Genomic DNA, 12,407 nt, shown 5'->3' on the forward strand with positions numbered 1-12,407 from the left:
TSTATGTGTTATATCTTGTAATGGTTTGTTTCCTCCTCATTTAGCCTAATGAACATCATACTCAAAGTTACATTGGCCAATTTTCTGATTATTGAATTCAATGCTATAGAGAAGCATATGGCAAATGGGGAAAAAAAAAGAGGTCAAAATAGGTTTGCGAAACAGTTCATAAGGTTGCATTTCTTTCAGGGAAATTGGTCTGCAAGCCACATTAAGATATTAATGGAAAAACMTTTTAAAACATAGCTGATCTCAAAATGGTTAGTTACAAAACATAGTAATTAATTGCTTGTTAAAAGTTACCACAACCCCCCTGCTTTTTTTATAATATTGTTACAAAAGGCCAATTCTTTAAAAAGCGTACAGTATGTGATGATTTCTGTGTAATCATTGCTGTGCATAATGTAATTATTTAATGTTTAATGTAATTACAGATTTACTGTTTGAGACTGTACTTATATTTCCACGTAYGTAAATATTTTGTAAAATCTTATCACATACACATGGACCAAAATGCAGAATTTCAGGCACACAACATGCCAGGATATCAGGAAAAGTACAGATTTGAGTTAGGAAATGAATGATTAATGTACGGAASACACATTTTGAATCAATAAAATATACTTAAAAAACCCCAAACAGAAAGAAAMAAAGATCGTGCTCCTAAGCGTTCTGCTGGATGATATATTACTTGCAGTGCTCTCAGCTTTGATTGTAGGGGTAGGCGCAACCGGGGCAGGGTGTGCATCCTCTTTCCCTCCCCTCCACGGAGCAGGGAGCTCCAACACAAGCAGACCGAACCTGTGGAGGCTCTGTGGCTAATCCGTGGAGTAYACGAGCCCGCGCCACAGAGGAGACCCAGCCCAAAGCTGCACACAGCTTTGTTACGCTGCCATTCCGGAGCACAAAGGAAAGCGACGCTGCCATCAGCAAGCCACCGGCTTATCYACAAGAATTAGAGATGCAGCTACCGCCGTGTCTGCTCCGGGCTGCTGCTGGTGGGGGGTGACCTTGCTGTGCTTCTCCTGAACAAAACCGGGTGGGCAAGGGGAAAACTGGCCAACAACTCTGGTTATTCCAGGCCAAGGTAATTCCCTAACAGGTCTTGTTTGGCTCCGCTAGCCAGACAGAAAGAATACCATATGATTCTGACCATAAGGAAATCTTAGGAYTATAGTGCATAAAGAATAACCTATGCTTTGGAAATACCACCTTATTTGAGATGTTAAAAATATCTAAAAGAAACCACCTAACTGTTAATTTTGCTTTTTAACAAAAATTTGTTTTTGCTTTTTTTCTGCCCCGGATTCAAATGCCACTCTTTTAAATGGTGAAAAGGGGCATATGAGTACCCCCCTCTCCATGGGARCAATCATAGTTAGGAGCATCCTCTGATACTCTCAAACAATTAGTTTTATGTGTAATGGATGTCAGTGAGCTAGCACGGACAAATCCTATCTACTATTTTAGCATTATGTATAAAATGAGCATACATGTTACATTCATGTGTTGGATACATGGAAAACAGCTCTTCTACAGCATGTTAATTATTAAAAAAAAAGGGGCAAATGTTTTCAACAAATCCAGAAGGGTCTAAAACTGACACTTTCTTTCTTGAGCCTGATTTTATTTCATTTTCATGTAAGACATGTATATTTCTTTAATGTTAGACACTTTTCTCAAAAGCACTGTTCCATCCTGTCAACCAGAATTCACTCCATTCAGAAGGGCTCCTCAAAATACCAGATTTTGTAACTCTTTCAAAAATTGTTGCACTATTTTTGCTTAAAGATCTGATCTGACTGTCTCTGCATAACACAGATCTTTGTTCCAATAGTTGTTCTTTAACCACAAAAATAGAGCAGAAGCAGAAAACCACTTGGGTGGTTTACTCTGTGAAAACAGAAAATCTGTACAGAGTAACATTAAACCCTCATGTAGAGAATCAAGCAGCTGCTAAAATTCTCCTGGATGTTTGAGACAGCCTGAACCACGGATCAGGATATCAACACCTCATGGARTTCCTTGACAGGAGTTCATCACTTTAAGACCTTGGTGGAGAGGTTGTTTTTCTACAGTGCAAAGGAAAAAGAGTAACTCAATTCAAAACATGTTAAGTATTCTAGTAAGCCTGAGTTTCAGGTATAGCAGATGAATAATCTTCTGCATGAGAAAAGGATGTGATCAGTGCTAAGGTCTAGTTCACAGGGTAGGTTCTACAACGCAGATTTTTCCACCTTGTGGCTGAGCGTACCTCTTATATTAAGTTAAGTCATGCTTATTTAGCAATTGTTATTTTTCTTGCTGACTAAAACCAGATCCCATGAAGTGCAACTTGAAGGATCAAAATAAATTACAAAACCCAAGTTGTGAAGTTTCTGGGTAGCCATTTTGGTGGTGGCAGCCATCTTGGGGCAGAATAGATTCAGAATAGCTGAATATCCAGAAATGACTGATATTTYGCAAGTATAATATTTTTAAGACAATCTTCCCAATTGTCAGCCACTCCAGTAGAATTAGAGGAAGTTTACAGCTATCTACCACACTGTGACATGTAACCGTAACAGGAAACAATTTCTGCTGCACATTTTTTGCTCATAACTCATGAGGACGCAGACATTTAAAAAGAAATAAAATGAGCTACTATTAGAAGCCCCTTTTCAAGGCCATGAGGTAGATCAAGAACATACAGTGTAGAAATGCCCACTCTTGAGATCTCACTCCAAGTTTAATACATTATGAAGTCTGGAAATTTTAAGTACTTACACCTAGAAAGAGGCTATAAAAAACACATGAGCACGTCGCCTATAAGTAGAAGAACACCGAGCCTCATTTGACACGTAAGCCAACTGTGTTACTTGGGAATGAAGGCGCATTTGTGATTTATCTCCCCCGCAAGAGACTTTTATCACTCAGGACCTCATTACCCTGAAGATATGCTCCGGCATTCACAAGGAAGAGGGGAGCTGATATTTGGTGAGGAAGGATGATGGAARCAAGTATGTGTCGATTGCTCCCGTGCACATCGGAAGTGGCACTCCATGTGGCATGCATCGGAAAGGGATCTAGTCACAAGGGAAGCGCAAAGTACCCGTTAGAAAATTTATCATGGCAATTTTATTTTTGCGTGCTGAAGAGGAATAAAGGCTGGAGAGACCAGAGAGCGGGACGACAGCAGAGCAAAGGTGCACGAATCCTCAGGGTTTAAATACAACCTCGACAACAAGATCGATGAGCACRGCTCGCGGATCAGAAACGAGTGAAAACGACAGCAACCTTAGAGGCTGGAGACAGCGAGTAGCGAGCAACAAGATCCGAGCCTGGTGCGGAGCGAGCACTTTGCTGCTGCTTCGATTTATGACTTCCCCCCACGACAAGGGGAAACCGCGCTGGACGCGGAGCAGCGAGGGAGAGGAAGCCGCGGGGAGCGGCGCGATGCACAGAAGGAGGGATGGTGCCCSTAAAGTTTGGGCAGGCAAAGGTCAAACACGCGGACGGGAGGCGGCAGCGCTGGAAAGTGACTCAGCCGGCCGAGACATCCGCCGGGGCGTGTGCGGGGGGGCGTGGGCAGCCTCCGAGGCTGATACATCCTCGTCTTCCTTCATTTCTAATCTGTGAGCCACGCTCGCAGATCTGACACGTAAGCCCACGGCATGATGTGGGAATGAGTGAGCGCTGGTGATTTATTTCCCCCGCGAGATACTTTTACCAGTCAGGACCCCATTGCAGTGGCCGCTGCCCATTTCTGTCCCTGAAGATGCACTGAGGTATCCACAAGAAAGAAGGAGGTGATACTYGGTAAGGATGACAGGACATGTGGAAGCAAGGATGCGGCGATTGCTCCAGCGCATCTCGGAAGTAGCACTCGATCCGGGACGCATGGGAAAGGGACGCGGTCACAAGGGAAGGGATAAGCACCCGCTAGGAAAACTTATCCTGGCAATTTTATTTTCCCTGCTGAATACGGAAGAAGGCTGAAGTGATCTCCAGCGGCTGACCTCCCGTGCCGGGGGAGCAACAGGCGGAGGGGCGGCGGGGACGGAGGGCCAGCTCCGGGCATTCCCGCCCCCCGGGACCGTTAGGGCCGTTACGCCTCTCCCGCTCTCGGACCGATTCAAACTCGGCAGCGGCGCCGAGCGGGAGCGGGAGCGCGGCCCCTGCCGGTGCCCGCCAATCCTCTGGCCCGCCTCCCTCCCCTTTCCCCTCCCTCTCCCCTCTCCACGTGAGGCGGCCGGAGAGTTTCAAGCCTCCCCGGCGCGGCGCAGCCCCGGGCCCGGCCCCGCCGCGCGGCGCGGGGGGAGCGGGCGCGCGGGGAGCGGGGGGCGGCGGCAGCGGGGGGAGCGCGAGCCCCCCGTCCCCCCGCGCGGGCAGCGCGAGAACAAAGAGTTCTCCCCACCCCTCCCTGCCCCCCCCGCACGTGGGGAGCGAGGCCCCGCCCCTCGCCCCGCCCTCCGCTGCGCCCCATTGGCTCGGCGGGGCCCCGGCCGCGTCCGTCCGTCCAATGGGGGCGGCGCTCGGCGCTCGCCAATGAGCGCGATGGCGATTGGGCCGGCGCGTTTGGCGCTCGGTCCGGGAGGGTGAATCCGGCAGCCGGAGGCGGAGGGAGGCAGAGCGGGAGCGCCGAGCGGAGCTGGCGGCGGCACCGGCGGGAGCGGCGGCACCGGCGGCGGCGCGGAGCCGGGGCGGCCGGGGGGCGGGTGAGTGAGCGGGCGGGTGAGTGAGCCGGCGAGCGAACGAGCGACACCTCGCGGGCTTGAGGCGGCGGCGGCGGCGCCGGGAGCGGCTATTTATACCCGGGTCCTTTGTCATGGGGGAGGGGAGGAGGGGAGGGGGCGGCAGGGAGGGAGGGAGGGAGGGAGGGGAGGATGGGGGCGGTGGCGGCGGCGGCGGCGGCTCCCGAGGAGCAGCCGCCCCCCGCGTTCCCTTCCCGCGGGGCGCCGGCGGGGAGACACGCGCGCTCCCGTCCGGTGACAGCTGGAGGGGGGAGACATGGAGTCTGGAGTGCCCTTTGTCTAAGTTGGCTCCATCCAGCCCGGCCGGCGGCTCCGATCCCCGCCCGGCGGGGCGCAGCCCCGGGCTGGGGGCGAGCTCGCCGCCACTCCTCCGAAGGGCGGGAGGCGGCGGGCGGGGGGCGAGACGGAGAACGAAGGGACAGACCCGGCGATTCCCTTCCCCTCCTCTCTGCTCCAGCCGGCGGCACGCGGCGGCGGCTCCGGCGCGGGCAGAGGGAGGGAGGGAGGGAGGGAGGTGTGTGTGAGCCCGGCGCACGCCGGGCAGGGGAAATCCGTGTGCCCGCCGTGGGCAGCGCGCCACACAGCTCGTCCCTCTCCTCCCGGGAGGCTGGGACAGGTCCGCCCGGGCTCCCGGAAGCCGGGGCGAGCCGGGTGGGGAGGCTGAGGGCGCCCCGGGCCGCCCGCCCGCACCCGCGGGACGGCTGGGCTGGGGGTCCCGGCCCTGGCTGTGGGGCGCTCCAGGCTCAGGAGGGGCCGGGGGGAACTCAGGCTGGCGGCCGCTCCGGAGAACTTCCGAATCGCAAAGAACACCGTGCGATCCCCGTCTTCCGGAACGCCGCAAGAAAGTTCATAAATAGCAGAAAATTCTGGGGTTTTGGGTCTCATGTCGCCAAGCACRGCGATACGGAGTGCTGTCTAAAACCAGGGTGCCTGGGGAGGTGCGGAGGAGGGCACTGGGCTGAGCCCTCCCTGAGCAACAAATGTWTGGTTGGATAAAGAAATCGGTGTGTTCTGGCATCACGCACATATATTTAACATTACCARGTCTTCGTGGTGATTCAAAAATTGTTATTCATACACAAAAGAAAAGGAGTGCGTACGTACATATGCAGCAAGKATGGGATAACAAACTTGTACATTATTCAAGACACTTACTTCTAACTCAAAAGCACCACACTGATTTTATTGGAACAAGAGAAAAGTTCTTTTGATTTTTAAAGCTGGAAGTTCTGATTCTTGGTCTCCCTGATAAGAAGCATTTAAGASTTTGAAGAATGTAATTTAATTGCAGCAGGATAAGTTTGTCTTTGCTTAAGTCTAGCAATTGTAGTTTCAGTTATTGTGAGTTTGGTTCTTACCAATACACTTTTCARTGAAGAGTTTTTACCAGCACAGTAGGTGTAATCTTCACTTTTAGGTGGGGATTTTTCTTATAGGTAGCTTATTATATTTTTASGGGTTGGCACATTCAGATTCTTTTTGCAATTTATAGAAATTTAAAGGTCGTTCTTTGTTTGTCCCCAGTGTCTATATCAAATTGAGAGTCCGGGGAATGTTTATTTGTGGTAACAATAAAGCATCTTCAGAAGGGTGAGTATTGCTTAYACATAGTGTATTATAACTAGTCTCACTAGTGGTTATTAAAATGTGAATATTTGAAACCTACAAAGTCTTTCAGAAAAAACGTTCCCAGTATTTTAGGAGAAGTGACTCAAAAGTTTTTTGTGGTGTGTTGAATGTTTTTAAGAGCTAGTACTTCATGAAGTACTGGATAAAAAACATTACATTTCTTGTTCTGGAGTTTTCTTTGCAAGAAAAAAAATGAAAAAAGGAAAAGTATTTTTTTCCTTCCTCCATCTCCTTGAGTAATGAAAGTTACAATTAAAGCTAAACAACCTATGGAGAAATCTATGGTAGTGTAATGTTCCATGAGATACCAACAGGTATTTTCATCTGGAACTTTGAAAGAATTCATGACTTATTKTAGAAGAAAAATTGGGAAAAAATTCMGTGGTTAGATTTTTTAAATATGTGATTTTACCTTGAAAAGTGGCAGATACTGAAAATCTGCACTTTCAAAAAGTCATAAAATGTCTCTGCTCAGTCTAAATGAGCTGAAGTGGTGGTGTGTAAACTTAGGCCAGAGACTTGAAATTCAAGCTCAAGTTTTTTTCCCCCCTGCTGTGTTTTTTTCCTTTCTTGATAAAATTGCCAGCCAGCCTAAATATGGTGATTTCTTTGCCCATATGCTTTCAAATTGGTTTTTGTTTGTTCCGTGACATTGCAGCCTTCATGGGTGAAATGTAAATATTCCTGCAGTACTCCTTACCTGCAAAGAAACTGTGGCTTGGGGGGGAAGGGAATTTTTGTAGTGTATTATTGAATGCAAGAGCTRTATTAGTATAGAGTGCAAACCCCTTTCTGTAAAGCAGCTTATGTCAGAACAAGCTACATCTAGAATCCAGTGCAGGCCAACAGTATTCCCAGGAAAGTTGGTGCACTCTAAAATTTCTCTTGCACTTAGTCAAAAGAAGTGTTCTGTCACCATTTGCCAGACAGTTCAGCTTCTTTAGCCATGTAGATCATGGATGCATTTTAATAAGTTCACAGCTGTAATGTTAAAACTGAAGAACAATTTTAGATGACAGTTTTGTATTCATGTGATTGAACAGTGAGAGTTATTTTTAAAAAAGGCTGCAATACTGACAGAAGGCACATTTAATAAAAATCTGCTTTGTTGTGTTTGAGCAAAAGGGCTGTGGAAAACTTTAGTGTTGTCTGCAATCTGTAAGTTCTGTAATTCTACAGTTAGTACTTACAGATGCATCTTAGGTGACTTGAGGAAAAGTATCTGTGAAGCTTTAGGGGGAATAGTGTTTTATCCAGCAGGGATGCTGAAAATCTCAGGAACAAAACCTGGCCTTTGCTAAGCAAGGAAGTACTGAGTTGGGAAAGTAATTTTGGCARTATTACTTATCCAAGCAAAATTCACTTAACCAGATTTTTTAAAGAGTGGAGGAAATGGGCTGCATACTGTAAATACAATTCTTAATTATTTGATTGAGGCRTTTGCGTAATACTTGCATTAACAAACAAGACCACTGTTAACAGAAGCTGTAGGACAGTAACAGGAGATTTATTTCAATGTTAAAGCTGCTTCCAACCTTCTGTTCATTCCATCAGCAAGGTCCATGGAGAGCTGTGTGAGGCTTGTTGAAGTGGTGTCTGATTGAAGACAGCATCTGTAAATGTATCTGTCTATAAATGTATCTACACATTTAACACCTAAATGTATGACTTGTACAAGTGTTCTGGAGTGGCTTAGTCAATCTTTAAATGGAAGAGTTACTCCTGCACTGACCATAGTTTAAGGAATAGTTTTAGTTAAAGCAGCTATATCTTCAAGCAGAACAGTGAGGCAAACTAAAATCTTGTATAAAATGTACCCAAACCAGTAAAATCTTGTATAAAACGTATGCAGAAGAGAGAGGCGTGCTTCATGGGCGGATAATGAAAACGTTTGTTACAAGTTAGTCAAATGCTCAGGTTTGTTTTTTATGTCTGAATATATGCCCAAGGGTTGTGTTGAGCTAAAGATCATAAGGAAAACAGTGTACAGAATTATTAAATAGGTATCTTATCTGTTYTCTCAGAGATCTGGTAAAGACTTTGGGATGATGCTTTGTATGTCTATTTATGGATGAGGTGAAACTAAAAATGAAATTTATTGAGGTATGGTTCTGTTGAGCTCCAAGCAAGAAACAGGGAAGTTTTCTAAAACATGCTGCTTTCTGTAACTGATAATAGTAGCCCGTTTTATTGTCACAGTGCATTCTAGTTTTACTCCTAGATTTCCACTRAGATGGGTCAGACCGTGGACATGGYTCTGAATTAAGAGGTGAAGTAACACTGGTAAACTTGAGTAGAGGCAACTCTTAAGAGGAAGAGGGAAAAGTAGAATTTGCAGATAAAACTGACAAATTAGGCTTCCCTAAAAATACTAAAAAAGATAGGAATTCATAAATATATAATGAATTATTTAGCTACAGGTTTGTAAATTGATTGTAATTAAAAAATATTGAGAGAGGGTATCTAATAGTGTCCCTCCTGTGTCCAGAAAAAAAATGTAAACCAACAGTGATCACCCCCAGATTAGTGTGGATCACACTCTTATTTGAGAAACCTTTTGGCTACCTGGCTGAAGATTTGATAAAGGATTTTTCATTTATTGTGCCTCTGCCCTGTTTGTGAAAACTACTGTTGACTTGGAATGATTTATAATGTATTCTGTGCTTCTTATCTAGTGGTAAAATCAGTAGTACTCTTAAGGTAAGAAGGCCATTTGGACATTTGGATAGATACTGCGCGTGATCTGAATGCTGTGGATAAAAATAACAGTGTAATGATGTGAGTGGATCAGCAAGCACACTGTTGTCATTTGCTTGAAAATGTGATGTAGTACTTCCAAGGCTTCTAATTGGGATATATATGATTTCATTAGCAAATTATGTTAAACTGGTGTCTAACTGTGTGCAAATAAAGACTTCCTTGATACACAATTACACAATGCTCCAGAATTTGCTATTAGTTTTCTTTTTTTGTATATACATATGGTCTATGCCTAGATAATGTTGTATGTGCAATTATGCAAAGTAGTACAAATTGCAGTCCATAKCTTAGGCTTTCTAAAATATGAACTGAAAACAAATGTTTACAGGAGGGTATGATTTCTTTATACTTTTAAATTGTTTTTTGATCTAGAACCGGGCCTATTCCCTTGTCAGTTTTTTGTTGTATCTGGCTCCTTTCCATTCTGCCTTTTACATGGTTAGTTCAGTTTTTCCTGCCATGCATTCTCTTTTCACAGCCTGCATGTTCGGTTTAAATCCCAAAGCCATCAGATGTAATTTAAAGAAACAAAGTATTTGAAAGGAAGGAAACTCAAACCTTACAACTCATATATAATTTCAATTTTTTTAATGTGTGCTGGTTTCCTTTCCTTGTTTCTTAGCATGAATGTATCTGGCAAGCTTTATATTTTTGGTGTGTAGTCTGATTTCRTTTTTAGTAATAAGATAAAAAATTCTAGAGCTGGAATTAATTTTGCGACTTCTGTTAGAAGTTGTTTGGATGTGTGTTATAGATACTTGATTTATCCGTGAAACTGTACCATGGCAAATGGATTAAAGTTGTTATTATCTTCTCTTCTTTAGTGTTATAGTATATAAGCAGGACAGTGTAAATTCTGTGTTTTGTGATAATTCTTCCTGTTGTAGTTCCACTGTGCCATGTTTCTAGTGAGTATTTATTGCCAATAATGGTGTGTTTAGTACAAAGCTAAATCCAGTAATTATGGGAAGAAGAGATCGACATATGTTGTTTTACTCTTAAAGCAGTTTAACCATTACTGGTGTTCAGTACATGGTTGCTTTGAAACTAGTAGACATAAGATCCCACAACCTTACTTAGTGTTTGCAGTTCTCTTCCACAGCCTAAGTGGAAGAGATGTTTTCTTTTTCACTGGAGGGTGATGGAGTTTTTTGGGTTGGCATTTTGGAGGTTTTTTTTCATTTCGGCTTTTTGTTTAGTTTTTTTAAGGTAAACTGTTTCTCAGTTTTCTGTATTAAATCAAGCTTCTGGAAAATAAGTGTCTGTGTTTTTTTTCCTTTATAAGCAACATCTAATATAATGTGTGGATGAATTAATCCTCATAAAGGGATTAGTACAGAATAGRCATACATTCAACCCAGTTATTTTGTAAAATTTAAAATGATTGTTTTTTAAATAACTCCTACAATTACTTTCATCATTTAAAACTAATTTTGGAGTTATTCGGGCAAATGGCATATACAAAGTTCAGCTTCAAATTTGCCAGACTGTTCTACAGTAAATTCYGCATACGTGGAAGTGTAATGTCTTTCAAAGTTTAGGCTATTTGCCTATGCAGGAAAAGAATATGGAATAATTATTGAACCTGAATTGCTGTGCATCAGGGTTTTTTCTGTATTGAGTRTGTGTTGCTTTTGCGAGTATGGATTGAACAGAAGGACCTGTGGCCATTTTAGTTTTTAGAGTATAAAAGGTGTGTCCACAAAACTAGTTCAGGTGGAATAGTCACTGCTCTTCAAATTCACATCGTAAAATATTTTGCCTGTAGAGACATGTCTTAAGTGTTTGCAGCAAGTGTTACTTTTTCTGCCAGATTTATTCAGGGTATCAAAAAGCTAAATTTTTGAGAGATAGAGGTGTTAGGCAACAGAGGTTAATTGGAATGTGTGTGGGAGTCATCTGACTCCTTTGGGTGTCTGTGAATGAGTGTGAAAAGAGAAATTCCGGAGGTACGCATTTGAGCAACTCAAAGGTGAAGCTCAAGTTTTATGCATAAAACTTTGCTTTCTCCTGACAAATAACCAGGCTTGGTCTGCTGTGAGGAACGTGGGATGGTTTTAATTGTGACTTGTAAAGAGTACGATCAAATTTGGGCTTGAAACTTCTTGTTGCTGTGGTGCTGCTTGGAGTTTTAAAATGTTTTATTTGTTTTTTTGAGCCAGATAGTCTTACTCATGCGTACAAATGTTAGAAGTATTTATAGATGCAGATATCCAAGTGAAAAGCAAATAGTTGCATTACCTGCTGCATGGTGTTCAGCTCAGTATTGCCCAAAGTGAAGTGAGATGTCAGTTTCAGTTACTGCCTATTTGGTTTAGTSTTTAATATAAAATACTTGGTTATGATCTCCCTGTTCTCTCTTTCCCCTYCCCCCATCTAAGTGGACGAGTATTTGAACTTATTTTTATTTCCAAACCAGTATTTTTCTAAAAGTATTGAATGTTGAAATGCACTGGAAGAAAGTGGTAATGTAGGGAATTTCTAAATTTTTGTCTTTGAAATGGGCTACTTTTMCTCCTTAAGTTGTACTCAGTAATGATTTCATGTCTGTTTTTATTTCTCTAAATCCTGAGGTGGGGACAGAGAAAGATTTTTTTTTTTGAAGGGAGGAATAGCTTTGAAATTTGCAGGCTTTCTTATACAGATAGAACACTCCAGTATGGATTTATCTTTTTCTTTTAAGGACTGTCTGAAAACAAATTATACTGTGTTACCTTTTGTATTCTACTGTGGTATTTGCTTAAGGAAATGTATTGAAAAACTTATTTTTATTGAAATACTGTTTTTTCATAAACAGACATTATATTTTGTCTACTGAAGAGAATGAAACAGAAGTATCCATACTTCATTAGAGTAAATGTTCTAAAGAACTCCTACAAAATAGGATAATGTCAAAATAAATCCAAAGGCAGTGTGCTATAAGGAAAAAAGAAGCAATCAAACTGATACCCTTCTTCTTTGTCTTATAGAAAATCTGAAATAAGCTTTATTTCTGGAACAGTTGTGGGATTTTGCTCAGGTACTTCATATTTAATCAACCTATAATTAGTTCCAAAATCTTTTAAAATGATTGGGGCTTTTGTCATGACCAGGTGAGTTCTTCTGTGTTTTAAAAAATAATTATTATTTAAATTTTGGAAGCAGATTGATTAAAATTATTTTGGGTATTAAGGAACACAAATTTGATGGTATTTTCTGAACTGCTTCTGAAAGATCAAGGGTTACTTATAAACTCTGAGCTGCAAAATTTTTAACATGCTGGCAGATAGAGTAAGGGATATTGAA

The 12,407-nt window shown here is 43.0% G+C and overlaps 1 protein-coding gene across 7 annotated transcripts in view; it reads left to right on the top strand.

Moving 5' to 3' along the window:
• The first annotated feature begins 3,623 nt into the window (after window positions 1-3,623).
• EZH2 (enhancer of zeste 2 polycomb repressive complex 2 subunit) overlaps window positions 3,624-12,407 on the top strand; it is a 50,999-nt gene continuing 42,215 nt past the window's right edge. For 3 of the 7 annotated variants that reach the window (XM_057384570.1, XM_057384572.1, XM_057384574.1), the window contains exons 1-2: window positions 4,518-4,697; window positions 6,258-6,323. In XM_057384570.1, coding sequence (XP_057240553.1) covers window positions 6,286-6,323 — 38 coding nt within the window. In that variant the 5' untranslated portion in view covers window positions 4,518-4,697; window positions 6,258-6,285. Of the gene's footprint in view, window positions 3,799-4,516; window positions 4,698-6,257; window positions 6,324-12,407 lie in introns of those variants that run through there. The other 4 variants (XM_057384571.1, XM_057384573.1, XM_057384577.1 and 1 more) reach the window with 3 other exon arrangements.

This window comes from Malurus melanocephalus, unplaced genomic scaffold (assembly GCF_030028575.1).
Source record: "Malurus melanocephalus ecotype Western Australia unplaced genomic scaffold, MMel_1.1 scaffold_721, whole genome shotgun sequence".
NCBI classification, from domain to species: Eukaryota; Metazoa; Chordata; class Aves; order Passeriformes; family Maluridae; genus Malurus; species Malurus melanocephalus.